Here is a 14,769-nt window from a genome sequence, read left to right on the forward strand (position 1 = left end):
ACATTTTCACTACTGGCCTTCCCTATCAGGCACACGAAGCTTGAGTCAGTAACATAATATCTTATCCTACCCCAAAGGTGATGCAATCAAATCATACAAAAAAATCTTTGGAAAATTTGTGACCTTTGTTAGTTGGGAAATCCACTGTTATGTTTTAACCAGGAGTTAGGCAGCAGCAGTAAATTTCTCATTCTGTATTGTTGATTCTCACAGAAGTTAACTATTTGGAGTCAGATGATACCTCTGACTTTTGTTAGTATCACAAGTCATTAAGAAAAACGTCTGTAGACATTGTGAATGTTAGGGGATTACTGCCGGCATTGTAAAAGCAGCTTTGCACTGTCAGGATGATTTTAGCAGCAAGTCTGTGTTTACACCAAATCTTCAAACTGGCTTTAAAATAAACAAAGTTACTATTTCACATAATGAGAAGTTGGGAGGTAAGATCTTTCAAGGGTTGGCTATTGAGGAGCTCAACAATGTCGTAAGGCATCCCTGTTCTTTCCATTCTCTGCTGCCATCCTAAGCACATTGTTTTTTATCCTCAGGATTATCTCCCTCATTACTATCCTCAAGATTTTGTTTTCCTCATCTAACAACAGGTAGAAATTAGCCATTCTTTATTACTAGGAATTGTGTAAATGAACTTCTCTGGTAGCACTTGCCCCAAATTCACAAACAAGTACACAAATGAGAGAAAAGAGTAGCCTCAGACCTGAGTTATAAATAGCTCTTTTATTATAAATAATCAAAGTTGACAAAACTGGAATATTCTCTTTAAACAAAAATTAAATATGGCTGCCCAAAATAACTAAAAATAACACAATGACCCACACTAGTTAAACTCTCTCTTCAAATACCAGCACTACAGGTATATATCCTCCAACCTGGTGAGTTTTTTTTTTTTAATATATGATTTCAGAGAGAGGAAGGGAGAGGGAGAAAGAGACAGAAACATCAATGATGAGAGAGCCATTGATCGGCTGCCTCCTGCATGCCCCCGACTGCAGATCGAGCTCGCAACCCAGACATGTGCCCTGACAGGGAATCGAACCTCGATCTTCTGGATCTTAGGTCAGCGCTCAACCGCTGAGCCATGCTGGCCAGGCCAACCTGGTAAGTTTTTATAGAGTGTTTCATTTTTCCTATAAGCAGATTAATCACAATTTGTTTAAATTATTCTGATATTGTTATAACAATCATCTCTTAAATATTAAATACCATCAGAATACAACTTTGATCATTTTGGGAAATTGCCATTTCAACTCAATGAAAAATATCCATATATTTACATATTTTATTCTTTACAGAGTAGGTCCCCTCCAGGCCTCTTGGAATATTTCACCCTTTCCTACGGAAGTGTATGCGACTCATAAGTTCTCTGAACTTCAGTGTTAAGGAGTTGTCTTTCCATGCTTCGTAAGTACTTCTAAATCTGTCATAATAACTTTCTTTTTTCAAGTTGAAATCTGATCCATTTTTTTTTAAATAGTTGTCTTTTTTCCATATTTCTCTCCAGGAGCCTTTGAATTTTTCCAAATAACTTTCTTTTTCATATTCTTCCTTCCATAGTCCTTCTCTTTTTTTTAAGGCTGTTAATTCAGCTTTAAGTAAGTTTCTGTGAATTTTCCAATATATTTTAGAATCATAATTTAGCCCTTTAACAAGAACAGTTTTGCCAAGGCCTCTTCTCAAAATTTCTTCATTCAGACTCACATTAAAAAATCTACCCTAGAATAAAAAAATAACAAAAGCCAGTTATTTAAGAAAATTGCTGGTATACCCACAACATATATTTACTTTAAAATCAGCCATTCAGCACCTTTAGTCCTCAAAAAAACAAAAACCAAAAAGCAAAAGGGTCCCCAAGAGCTTAAAACGGCTAATATTAAATCCAAGAATTTCATTACTAGAAGAGATCTTCGCTCAAAGTCAATTGCCTGTTTTTTAACATATTGTTCTAAAAAGCCTCAGTGGTCTAACCCAAAGAGGAGCAGAAACACTGGAGTGTAAAAAGTGTTTTTTGTTTGTTGTTTGGTGGGGGAATGGATCACACAACAAAGGCAAAATGACAGGAGGCCACAGCAAAAGAAACTAAAAAGCAGGCAAATGCAAAATGCACTGAGTATCATGGAACTGTTAAATTAGGTTCAGAATTTCAGTGTTTAGGAAGCACTGGCATGTAAATGAATTTTTTAAAGACTTTCCAGGTAATAATTAACATAAAAATAGGCCTGGCCTGGAATCGCCATCCTTTAGAAAATTTCATTCATGGAATCACTCACCTCCTAGTGAAACCGGAAAAATGGGATGTTGCCTCCCACACACTAATTTACAATGTAAAGGAGATCCTGCTTAGCTATTTCTATAGTCCTCGTGGGATTTTAACAAATTATTAATTTCATAGCTTCATTAAACAAGTAATTTACAGTTAAATTCTAAAAATGTGAAAACTCCAGGTTTAAAGTAGGAGGTATTTTCTAGGACTATGTAGAGAAAAAGTGACCCTTTGCTCCTTTAAATGCAGTAGCTTTTGGTATATGATGCTATGGATTTAATAAATACAGTTTTTAAATGTTTTTCGTATTTTTCTCAATCGTTTAAATTTTTTTTTGAAGTTTTTTTTTTAATATCTCTTTATTGATTTCAAAGAAAGGGAGGGAGAGGGAGAGGGAGGGGGAGGGGGAGGGGGAGGGGGAGGGGGGAGGGGGGAGAGGGGAGAGGGGAGAGGGGAGAGGGGAGAGGGGAGAGGGGAGAGGGGAGAGAGACAGAAACATCAATGATGAGTCATTGATCGGCTGCCTCCCGCACGCCCCCGACTGGGGATCGAGCCCACAACCCGGGCATGTGCCCTGACCAGGAATCGAACCACAATCTCCTGGATCCTAGGTCGATGCTCAGCCGCTGAGCCACGCCCAGCTGGGCTCAATCATTTAAATTTTAAGAGCTCATTCCATTAAACCAAAAATCAAAATAATTAAAATTCAACCTCCCACATTAGTGAAATTCAACAGATGTAAATTATCACCACATACATAGAGCACAGTTTGGCCACCTGCTAGAAAGCAATATAAGGTAAAATATTTAAGGTGAAGTGTGGGCTCAGGAGCCAGGAAGAGCTGGGTTTGAATACAGGCTCTGCCACTTGGTTACCCTGAGTCCCATCTATAAATGGGAATAAAAACAGTGACTCCATAGGGTGGTTTTGAGGAAGAATAAAATCTAATCCTCAACTTAAAAGAGAAGATAATGTTTTTTAAAGACATTTGGCATCTTTTATATAATTTTGTATCATTAATTTACTTTAAATGTAAGATGCTTTGGATAATTCTTGTTTTGATTAGAAATGAATGTGATGTGGACATGCAAAAAAGAACGGATTCCATTAGGCTTCCTATTAATAATTCAAAAACTTAAGAATTAAAATGGTTACAATTCTAATCACTTTAAAGTAAGGTTATTTTTCTTCAAATTACTCTTGTTTATTATATAATAAGGGACTTTAAAAATAAGAGAAAATATTCTTAAATATGTCATTAATTAGAACCTTGGATATATAGGACTGAATATTATATTTCAACTATTTAATTTTTCTGTTTTTTTTCAACTATTTGAAAAACATTTCATAACATTTCAACCATTTAATTTTTCTATTTTTTTTTTCTCTTTTCAGTAATCACCCACTAAAAATAAGGAGTAAGGCACATCCAAGGACTCAGGACAGCGACAGGACACCAGCAGCACAGATGGAGCTCTGGGCATCCCAGTTACACAAGGGCTGCGGCCAGTCATAACGGTAAGATGACTCTGAGGCAAGGTTTTCAGATGACTGCCTACTATCATAACTAGTATTTAAATATGCTCAACTTGCCCGGCCGGGCTCAGTGGTTGAGCGTTGACCTAGGATCCAGGCGATCGGAGTTCGATCCCCGGTCAGGGCACATGCCCGGGTTGCGGGCTCAATCCCTAGTCGGGGGCGTGCAGGAGGCAGCCGATCAATGACTCATCATTGATGTTTCTCTCTCTCTCTCCCTCTCCTTTCCTCTCTCTCAAATCAATAAAGATATATTTTAAAAAATAAAAATAAATAAATAAATATGCTCAACTTTATAGAGTTAAAAACTGAGCAATATTTACCTTCAGAAAATACCCTGTGGTTTCCAGTTGACAAGCATCATCAACAAGTGGTTTCTAATAACAAGTGTGATGTCATATTCTCATAACATAAATAAATGTATAAAGATTCTCCTAAAATTAGTGATGTCCAGAGTCATTAATAATTTTAAATGTTTCCTTTTTCTTAATTTTCTATTTTTTATAATAAACATATATAACTAAAATTTTTTTAATAAAATTTATATATGAAACTCCTGGTTCTCTAAACATAATCATTATGTGTAGCAGTTTAAAAAGACGAAAATATTCAGTCCTACTATATATCCAAGGTTCTAATTAAGGACATATTTGTGGTATAAATAAAAAGAATAAAATATTGCTCATTTCTTCACATACTTACCTTATTCACTAAAAGGTAGCAAAAGAGTGTTGAATTCTCCTTTCCAAGAAGTTGGAACCACAGTAGTTGGGAAGGTTTTAGTTCTTTTTGTAACCACACCTTCCCTGTTTCAGTAAGTTCCACTCCAGCCAGCTTAACCAGTAAAACACCACATGGCTCTTCTAAAAAGGTTAGAGAGGAGTGTAGCTTTAATACCATGTTGTGAATGCAAATCACAAAATCCTTTAGCCCCCCCAAACCAACTAAATGTATTATGTTTATTTATAAATACCCAGACTCTCTAGATATGTCTATTTATTTCTATATTCATTTTCTTTTAAAATAATAAATATGTAACAGATGGAATAATTTCAAAACCCACTACAGTCTCTACAACAGGATGTAGGGTTTAACCAATTCACCCTTTTTTAAAAAACCTTCCAGACTTATTTATAGATATAGATATAACCTATATCTATATATAGGGGGATGTAGATGTATATATACACACACATAAATCTATAGACAGACAGTTTAATAATATGGGCTCTTACTACTAATAAAACTGTATAAACTGCTTTTCCACTTAACAGCTTATTGAGGATATCTTCCCATCTCAATAAATATTGTTATTATTAATGTTTTTATATATTTTGTAAAACTGACTTCCAGACACAATATTACTAATTTATATTCAAAACAACATAATGTTAAAGTTGTTTACCCAAACCCTTGATAAAATTTTAACCAATTTAACTTTAATACAGGATTTTAAGAAAAGTTTATAACTTTCCAAACAGGGATATGCATGACAAAAAAATTTTAATGTCTTTTTTTTAAAGAAAGTATACATTTAACATATGTTGAGATTGTATACAAATAGCTTAAGTTATAAAGTTAAATCATCTAATCTCTAGGGGGAAAAAATTTGTGTTCAAGAAGATATCCTAGACATCGATGCTACAATATTATTTGATAATAAAAAACCATTTTCTTTAGGACATGAGCTTCTTGAAACCAGTCCTAAGGTTTCAATTAGAGAAGTATCAACAGGTGTAAGTAGAAGATTATGCCTTTAGCAAAAATCTGTGATATAGTAAATATACATGTTAGGTTGTGGCAAAAAATATAATAAAGACTAGATGGCCCAGTCGGCACTGCTCAGCGGCTGAGCATCGACCCAGGATCCTGAAGACCGCGATTTGATTCCCGCTCAGGGCACATGCTGGGGTTTCCGGCTCCATTCCCGGTAAGGGGCGTGCAGGAGGCAGCCGATCAATGATGACTCTCATCACTGATGTTTTTCTCTCCCTCTCCCTCTCCCTTCCTCTCTCTGAAATCAATCGATAAATATATATATAAAGATTAGATGAATTCTTATTGTTAGTACATAATGAGTTAGAGAAGCCTGAAGATTCTGGGTTCTCTCTCCAATCCTTTAATGTTACCATAAACACCAACCGTCTTCCAATAAAACATGCTCCGGTTTTCGAGACCAAAGCTTTTGGGACCAAAAACATGGATCTAATTCAACACTATCAACCTTAAGTATTAATGTCCTTACACAACGCAGTATATGAATCATGTTTCATAGAAGAATATACACTTGAAACCTACATAATCTTATTAACCAATGTCACCTCAATAAATTTAATTTTTAAAAAAAGGAAAAAAAAAATATTAATGACTTAATTCTTCATTTGACAGGTCATTGGCTTCCTTTAAAATCAGTAAATTCCCACCGGCCGGGCGTGGCTCAGCGGTTGAGCATTGACCCAGGATCCAGGGGGTCGAGGTCAGATTCCCGGTCAGGGCTCAGGGCACATGCCCGCGTGCGGGCTCGATTCCCAGTGACTCTCTCCTCATTGATGTTTCTGTCTCTCTCTCCCTCTCCTGTCCTCTCTCTGAAATCAATAAAGATATATTTTTTTAAAAAAATCAGTAAATTCCCACCCTGGCTGGTGTGGCTCAGTTTGTTGGGCACGTAAAGGTGGCCGGTTCCATTCCCAGCCAGGGTACCTGCCCAGGTGTGGGCTCCATGCCCAGTCAGGGGCAAGCAGGGGCAGCCGACAGATGTCTCACTCTCACATCAATGTCTCTTTTTCTCTCGCCCCCTCCCTTCCTCTCTCTTTAAAAATCAATTAAAAAAAATTTAAAAAATTAGTAAATTCCCCATTGAGCATTTAAAATAGGATATGGTCAATAAGCTTTTAAAGATATACCTTTCAGGAACAAATCTACGGAATAATGTAAGTAATATCTATGATATCCTATCACCAAAACAGTCAAGCTTTTTTGAAAAATTAGGTGTTATTTTGAAAAGCTTATAGTTTTTAATTTGTTTTGTTTCTGTGATATGAATCCTTCAGTCCTCCCAGTCCTTCAACAAATCTTTTATGCACACCTCTAAATAAAAAGCCCAATTCATACGGGACAGGATGACAGATGATACTGAAAGGTTATAAGGGGAAAGCAACATGGGCCCAAGAGCACTCTGAGGAAAGGGCAGGATTTGGGTTTTATAGAACGAACAGAGAAGCAGGCGATGGAGTAGGGTCTGAGCATGTCAAGTAAGGGGAAGAACATGTGGCCTGGAAAAAAACTGCAGACATGAGATGAATACTGAAGAAACCACCACTGAGGAATTTGTTATATTTCTGCTCCATCAGGTAGGTAGGAAACTCATTGACTAAATAGTATTAAGGTTTTTTTTTTAAAAATAGTACGAGCCTGGCCGGCGTGGCTCAGTAGTTGAGTGTCGACCCATGAACCAGGAGGTCACAGTTCGATTCCCAGTCAGGGGACATGCCCGGGTTGCAGGCTCGATCTCCAGGCAGGGGCGTGCAGGAGGCAGCCGAGCAATGACCCTCTCATCACTGATGTTTCCATCTCTCTCTTTCCCTCTCCCTTCCTCTCTCTGAAATCAATAAAGGTATATTTTTTAAAAAATTAAAATAATATTGATATCTTTAAATATAACTAAATTCATTTGAAAAATTTTACCAACTATTGGCTAACAACTATTTTTTAGGGACTATGAGTGAGTAGATAGATGAAAACGTCCCTGCCCACCAGGGACTCGGTTCAGTGGGACGGTGTAACCCTAAACACAAGACCACAGGAGAATGAGGCGCAGTACTGTAACTGCAGGTGTAAAATTGCTGTGCAATGTAGGAAAGAGGCCAACTCTGCTTGGGAGTCAAGGAAAGCTTCACAGATGACCTGACATTTGAACTGGATACTAAAGAATCAACTGGAGTTCAACAGGAGAAAGAAGTGTGCCCAGGGGCATGAGAACACATGTAAACGGCAGGAAGGTCTGTCGCGGGGGTCTCTGACATGAAATGGGGAGAGCTGGGACTTCCAGCAGGAAAAGCCAGCCCCTTCCCAGCTTTCCAATCTCATTTGGTCCCCTGTACCCTTCCTCCCTATGCCCCAGCCACAGGAGTCTTTATGTGGCTTATCCAAAGGGCCAAGCTCATTCCTACACACGTTTTCTCATCCTTCAGGTCTCTGGTTAAATAGCAACTCCTGGATGAGGCTTTCTCTGACCACGCTATAGGTATAGGTTCCCCCTCTACACGACCCCCAGTAATTCACATCTTAGCACCCAGCTCCTTTTCTTCAAAGCTCTTAGAATAATTTTCATTTGTTTGCTGTCTGTCTTCCACCTAGACTGTAAGCTCCGAGGGGTAGAGTGGTCTTGTTTGTTCAGCTCAGCACTACGCCAGTATAGGGCCTAGAACATCACAGGTGCTCAGTATCTGCGGAACGAAAGCTTGAATGCCTGAGTGAAATAACGAGTGGTTGAAAACAGAGGAGGGAAGGAAGAAAGGAAATCTGGAGCTAAGTTAAATAGTCCCTTGTATGTAAGGCCAAGAGTTTGGAGTTATTAAAAATTAAAACGACATTTTTTGCTATTTTATCTATAACTTCTTCTAAACGAAGACTAAAATAGTTACTTAGTCTTATTATATTTGCACCTTACTTACTTCTCCATGAAGATATAATAGGCAAAGTAATAGGAATATGTTCAATTTCGAAACCATTCTCGGTTATTCGGCGTAATCGTCCGCGTAGTTTAACATTCCTCCTTATAAATTCTACTGGGATATCTGAAGAACTTGTAAATTTTGATGTCTGATGATTTTCAAGGAGAAAAATAAAATATCTTATTATTATTTCACTGTAAAACTGTGTTAAATTGTTATCCAAACACATAACAAGAAGACAACCATTGAAACTTTTTTATTTGGTTCTTAATTTTATATTAATATTTTAATTTGATTTAATCAAAAGTGTTTATAGGAACATTCTTTAGAAATCTTTGTCACCATTTTACTATTTCAAGCTAAGATATAGAGCACATTAAACAGACTCCTAACTTCTAGAAGTTCACATCCTCATCAATAGGGGAAAAAAGAGGACATCTGTAATACTTTCAACAATAAAGAAAAAATTTTAAATAACAGTAAAAGCTTACATCCTCAAAATATGACACAATTCATCAAAAAGAAGTGAGTATAACGAATACAGAGCTGTACTTGGCACCACACAAGTCTGGTTAAATAGTCACTATTCTATTCTATAGATGTGCAACCCATTCGTGCAGGTACATTTGGGAAAACCTAAACCAAGCTGAGCACGATTAAATTAGAACTCTTAATCAACAGGACTTTTTTTTCTTTTTATCTCATAGGAGAAAAAAAAAAAAAAGGTCAACATTAGAAACTTAATTAAATACCTAATGCCCTAGAGTTAGTCAATATTTTGTACCTATGTCTTCCACGTTAACAATTCTATAGGGACACAGGGATGAGCTTCATTCATAATCATGGCTAAGTAAGACCTTCTCATACGAAGGACAAATTAGTACCCAACTTCCTAAGACAGTAAAGTTGAACTAAATATTACAAAAAAAAAATCCACACAAGAAAAATGTTGTAGCAGACAAATCCAGAATGTGGAACATTCAATGGGACAAATGACTTGGTTGCTCTAACAAATCAATGGCTGGGGGGGGGGATTGTTAAAAAATAAATGAGACTTAAGAGATATAACAAACAAATACAATATCTAGGCCATTTGAATCCTGATTGGAATAAATCATCTATTTAAAAAAGACGACATTGAGACAACCAAAGAAATTTTAATATGGATAGGGTCTAAATACTAAGGGATTATTAATTATGTGTGATAATGTTATAGGACAAACTGGCGTAATGAGCCTCTTAATACAATAGGAAGTATACACCACCTTCCTGTTCACACTTAGTCCAATGAGGAAACACACAAACCCAGGCTGTGGGACATTCTGCAAGACAACTAGCTTGGGCCCTTCACAAATGACAGTGTCAAGAAACAAATTAAAAATAAAGGTAAGGTGACAGTAATATTCTATATTAAAGAAGACTAAAGAGACATGGCAACTAAATACAATGCATGATCCTTGATGTAATCTTCAGCTGGGATAAAAACAGCTACAAAACAAATTTTGAGAAAGTAAATCTGCATATGAACTATATCTTAGATCGTATTACTGTAAAACTGTTAAATTTTTTAGGTGGGATAATATTAATGTAGTTATGCAAGAACATATTCTTATCTTAGGAAGTACACGGTAAAGTATTTATATTTATTCCTGATATCTTCAACTTGCTTTCAAATGGTTTCACAGAGGGAGAAAGACAAAACACAACTGTGACAAATGTTAACTGGTGGATCTAGATAAAAAGTAGGTGAGTGTTACAAACTTTTTTCTATCAGCACCAACACAAACAAAAACAAAACAACAAAAAGAATGTAAAATATGCAAAGTGTAAATAAGAGAGGAGAAATCCTAAAGCAAACCATGAAGAGTTTAAGTGAGTCACCTGACAAAAGCTGTTTATGAAAAGTCTGTGAAACAAAGAGAAATCTGGGCACATGTCCACATGGATGGCTCCCGGTGACATCACTAAAGTAGCGCTGATGAATTAACTCGTAAGTACCAGCGGGAGGGGTGCTCTGCGTAAGCCCTGAGCCTCTGGCCTGGATCTTCTCCAGTTTGAGATGATCGCCACTGACAAGACTGACATCATAAGGATGAAACATCAGCATGGTCTGGTGCTTGGAAGAGTATGAACACTAAAGGTCAGAGTTAGTATTTAAAAAGACCTTGACAAGAATGATGGGCTGAAATGTCAAAGTCTTCCCTGTACTATCCTCAAAACTAATGAAAGATTTCCACTTCTGCCTTCCTGCTGCATCCCACCAAACTAATTTAAGTATTTTTTTAAGGGCTACCAACAGAAATGATCCCTCTGCACTATTCTTACCCAAACTCTTAATCAGATCATTTAATATTTTGGCAATCGAAACCTTCAAAATGCATGAAATATATAGATTTTAAGATTAAGAAAAAAAAGAATGAAAAGAACGAGTCTCAAAAGTTCCAGTTATATATATACATATATGTATAAAATGCTAAAAATAATGTATATTATATATAAAATAAATATATATATATTATGCTAAAAATAAATGTCTTACAAAATCATGGAGTTATAAGAAAGAACCTGTTAGATGTAAGGTTAAAAATAAGTTCAAGGTGCCCTGCCCGGTGTGGCTCAGCTGGTTAGAGTGTCGCCCTATACAGTGAAAGGCTGCGGGTTAGGTTCTCCACCAGGGCGCATACCTAGGTTGTGGGTTCAATCCCCAGTTGGGGCACGTACAGGAGGCAACCAATCAATGTTTCTCTCTCACATCGATGCTCCCCCTTCTCTCTCTCTCTGTCTCCCTTCCCTTCTCTCTAAAAAAAACCTGATGAACATATCCTCAGGTGAGGATAAATTTAAAAAAATAATAAGTTCAAGGCAGTTAAAAAAAGAAAAGACATGGAGTCAGGGGTAAAAGGAAACAGTTGGAAAAGATGTAAGTAATGCTATGTAGTCAATGATAATAAAAAACAATATAGAAATAATAAATGTAGGAAATAAATATGTAGAGAATAAATCAATGCCAGATACAACACTAAAATTATATCCTATAGCAAGTACAGTTATAAAAAAATACTTTTAAATTTGAAATATCAAATGAATTTCCACGTTTATTATTAAAACACAATCGGAAGTGCAAAAAAATATGCTAACTGAAGCATTAATTTTTTTCACACCATACATCTTGCTTTAGTCATTGACCAACAGATCTTAGAGGTTGTTGTTGCAAATCAGAGAAAGCATAAATCAGTTCAAAGGGACATAATTCAACTGTGATCTAAATCTAAAACCACTATACTATAGAAGGCAGTTTTGAGATACCCCACAAGGTCTGAAATGCAAATTCAGTGATTATACCATTCTAGCAAACGAAATCCTTTTCAGATTCCTTGTTAAGCATGAAGAGAGTGATTACGGAAATACAGGCTGTGCAATTACTTTCCCAAAAAAATACTGTGCATGTGTTACTGTTAAAACAAGATCTTAATTGTTCATTGTTCTAAAAATACTATTTAAATGTTTCTAATGTGAATAACAAAATGCTACACTGCTTGAGATAAAAACTGTCTGGAGTGAGAAAAATTTAACTGTTTCATTGTCTATATTGCTTCTCATAATGTCTTGTTCATTTAACTTACCAGTCGAACACTTCTTAGAAGTAACATTATTCCAGCTACGGCCATTATGGAGCTAATGTTCTTCAGAAAGAGATTTAATAATTAATTCTCATTAATTATTATTCACAACAGTGAAAGTACTAATGGGGGAGGGGTGTCCTCCTATATCTAACTGTCCAAATGAGGCATTCTTCAACTAAAGGCCTACTTCTTCCAAAGAACTTTAACTGCCCACCTATTAATCTTCTCCTTTTCCTCCCAAATAATCTGGTATGCACAGTAACTGTTCACATAATATGGTACTGTTCTCTATTAATTGTTACTACTTTTACCATGAGTTCCTTGAAAGCAAAAATCAGTTTAATACTTCTTGTTTAATGCCCACAGTAACTCACATAGCCCTGAGTCTACAGTGCAGATTTAAGTATTTGGTATGAAACTTTATCACCAAAACCCTAAAATACTGCACTTTGGGTTATATATGTAGGTAAATAGTTGAGAAAAACTTAGCAATGTTTTCATAGTGTTTCATTTAAACTGAAATAGACCTAAAGGGATTTAACTGAAAAATAAGAATCCTGCAACTCCCTAAACAAAAGTGAGAATCTGACACGCGTCCCATCAGTAAATACAACTATGTATATAAGAAATGAAGTTGAAAGCATACACAAGGTACATTCTGTGATGGGTTACTTGGAATAATATGTATCCCTGTATTAACTTAAACACTGTTTCCTCTCCCAATCCTGCTGAAGTAATTTTCAATTTGAAATAACCCGGCATCTCTTCCTGCTAACCTGGAGGAGTGGAGGCCTGATTAGTTAACGCTGCAACTATTTATCCAGCACTCATTAATGCTGCAACTACTTATCTAGCACTTACTAGGAGGCAGGCAGTACTGTAAGGTCTGGAGCTGCGCTCCTGAGCAAAAACAAACACGGTCCAAGCCCTTTGTGCTGCTTGGCTGCAGGGCATTTGCAGGCTGGTGATCCTATCCAACTTCTCAGCGGAATTCAGCAAAGTTACCCACTCCTTCTGAAAATACTCTCTTCACTTGGCTTCGAGGCCAGCCGGTGTTCCTCTCCTCTGTCACTGTCCCCTCCTAGTCTTTGCTGACCGCCTCCTTTTCACCCCCCAGTTTCTGAACGTTAGAGTCCCGCAGGTCTCAGTTCGAAACTACAACTTCAGTGGTTTTTCTGACTCGCTCCAAAAATGTCATCCAAGCTTTAGATGCTCCTTCAGGTGTGCGCAGCTCATGGTTCCCAGAGGAGTGTGTCTAGTCCTGATCTCCCTTCAACCCGCGACGCCCGCATCCAGCCCTGAGCGCCAGCCTCGTCAGCAGTCAAAGGACCGCGTCCGAGTTCACACAGCTCCGTCTAGGAGCCTAACCGGCCTCTTCAAGTTCACGCGCCCAAAAGGGTCTCTAGATTTTCCTAACAAACATTTACCGCCAACTACTCCTTATCGGCACCTTCCCCGACATCCACCCGGGGCAGCCCCCCGATTCCGCTCTTTCTTTCAGTGCGGCCCCCAGCCGGGTGTTCCCGGCGCCGCGGCGTCTCGGCCGCAAGCCTCCCCGGCTGGTGGCCCGAGGCGTCCCTCCCTCGCTAGGAATCCAGGGCTCCCCGCTTCCCTTGAAAAACAGAACACGGCAGAAAGTGGGTCTCCCCAGGCCAGCGAGGCCCACGGCTCGGCCTCCGCGGGGTCCCGCGACCCGGTCCCGACACGCGGGCGGCGGTCACCAGGCCGCGCCGGCCTCCCCGCCCCGCCGCCCCGCCGGGGCCCGCGGTCTACCCGCACGAGGCGCAGGTGGTCGTCCGCCCACTGCGACAGCCGCGCCACCACGTTAGGCGCCTCTCGGTCCCGGTCGGCCGGCGGCGAGGCCCGGCCCTCGGGCTGCCCCGCCATGTTCCCGCCTCCCCGCGCCCGCGCCGCGCTCCCCGGGCGGGGGACCGAGCGCCGCGCTCCCCGGGGCCGGCAGGGGGCGCCGCGCTCCCCGGGGCCGGCAGGGGGCGCCGCGCTCCCCGGGGGCCGGCAGGGGGCGCCGCGCTCCTCCCGCGGGCGGCGGGGACCCGCGACCCTCCGGGGGCTGGGGCGCCGCGACTACGGGCCTCTCCCTCCTTCCGTCTCCGGTGGGCGGGCCCGTTGAGCGACGTCCGGGCGGCGACCCCTCGGCCTTCTGCAGGGCTTTCCCACCACGTGGGTGCCCCCGTGGGGCGGGTGCAGCCTGAAGGGCTCTCGATCCTGCTGCGGGAAGCCGGCCGCAGTGTGGTTCCGCGGGTGCCGCCAGGAGGGAAACCAGGAGCTCGCTCCCCACGCTCGGCAGCGATTCTCTGAGCTCACCCGGCCACGTCCTGTTCCTCGGCGCTCGAGTCTTCAGGTCGCATCTCACCCGCTCGGAGTCTGTTCTAGGGTGATAGCCGCTCCCCTGAAAATAGCTGCAACCTCCACCCCTGCCCTCTTTGCACTGGCCTGGCGGAACCCCACCGTTGGATTACACCCAACCTGCCCCAAGCAGTTGGAGTCTAGCCCGGAGAAATCTTCAGCTTTTTTCATGATGAGCTGCAAATCTAGACTTTTATATGCAGTGACCCTGTTTTGAAATTGAAATGAAGTGTTGGCTAAATACTGTGCTGGGCATAGGATGGGTCAGGGCAGAGGCTGCAGACTTCCTTGCACG

General features: G+C 39.9%; 1 protein-coding gene across 4 annotated transcripts; it reads right to left on the bottom strand.

Moving 5' to 3' along the window:
• Positions 1 to 717: 717 nt before the first annotated feature.
• On the bottom strand, positions 718 to 14,074 carry LOC308557678 (protein C3orf33). Of its 4 annotated transcripts, none has more exons than XM_081138363.1 (5): positions 13,884 to 14,074; positions 12,111 to 12,170; positions 8,488 to 8,635; positions 4,517 to 4,677; positions 718 to 1,731 (listed from the first exon to the last, which is right to left on the bottom strand). In XM_081138363.1, exons 1-5 carry the CDS (start codon positions 13,995 to 13,997, stop codon positions 1,342 to 1,344), a joined length of 873 nt encoding a protein of 290 aa, XP_080994489.1. In that variant the 5' UTR covers positions 13,998 to 14,074; the 3' UTR covers positions 718 to 1,341. The 4 variants fall into 4 exon arrangements, with proteins under 4 accessions (XP_080994489.1, XP_080994490.1, XP_080994491.1 ...); XM_081138364.1 differs by lacking the exon at positions 13,884 to 14,074 and adding an exon at positions 12,972 to 13,166; XM_081138365.1 differs by lacking the exon at positions 12,111 to 12,170.
• Positions 14,075 to 14,769: the final 695 nt, after the last annotated feature.

This window comes from Miniopterus schreibersii (genome assembly GCF_964146895.1).
Source record: "Miniopterus schreibersii genome assembly, chromosome: 5".
NCBI classification, from domain to species: Eukaryota; Metazoa; Chordata; class Mammalia; order Chiroptera; family Miniopteridae; genus Miniopterus; species Miniopterus schreibersii.

Bases quoted from the DNA above. Each gene is read 5' to 3' on its own strand.
- LOC308557678 (XM_081138363.1), bottom strand. From the start codon at position 13,997: ATGGCGGGGCAGCCCGAGGGCCGGGCCTCGCCGCCGGCCGACCGGGAC. The intron at 8,636-12,110 runs GTAAGTTAAATG...GAAAATCATCAG, and splicing joins TTCTAAGAAGTGTTCGACTG to ACATCAAAATTTACAAGTTC. The intron at 1,732-4,516 runs GTAAGTATGTGA...TTTTTATTCTAG, and splicing joins GCTACCTTTTAGTGAATAAG to GGTAGATTTTTTAATGTGAG.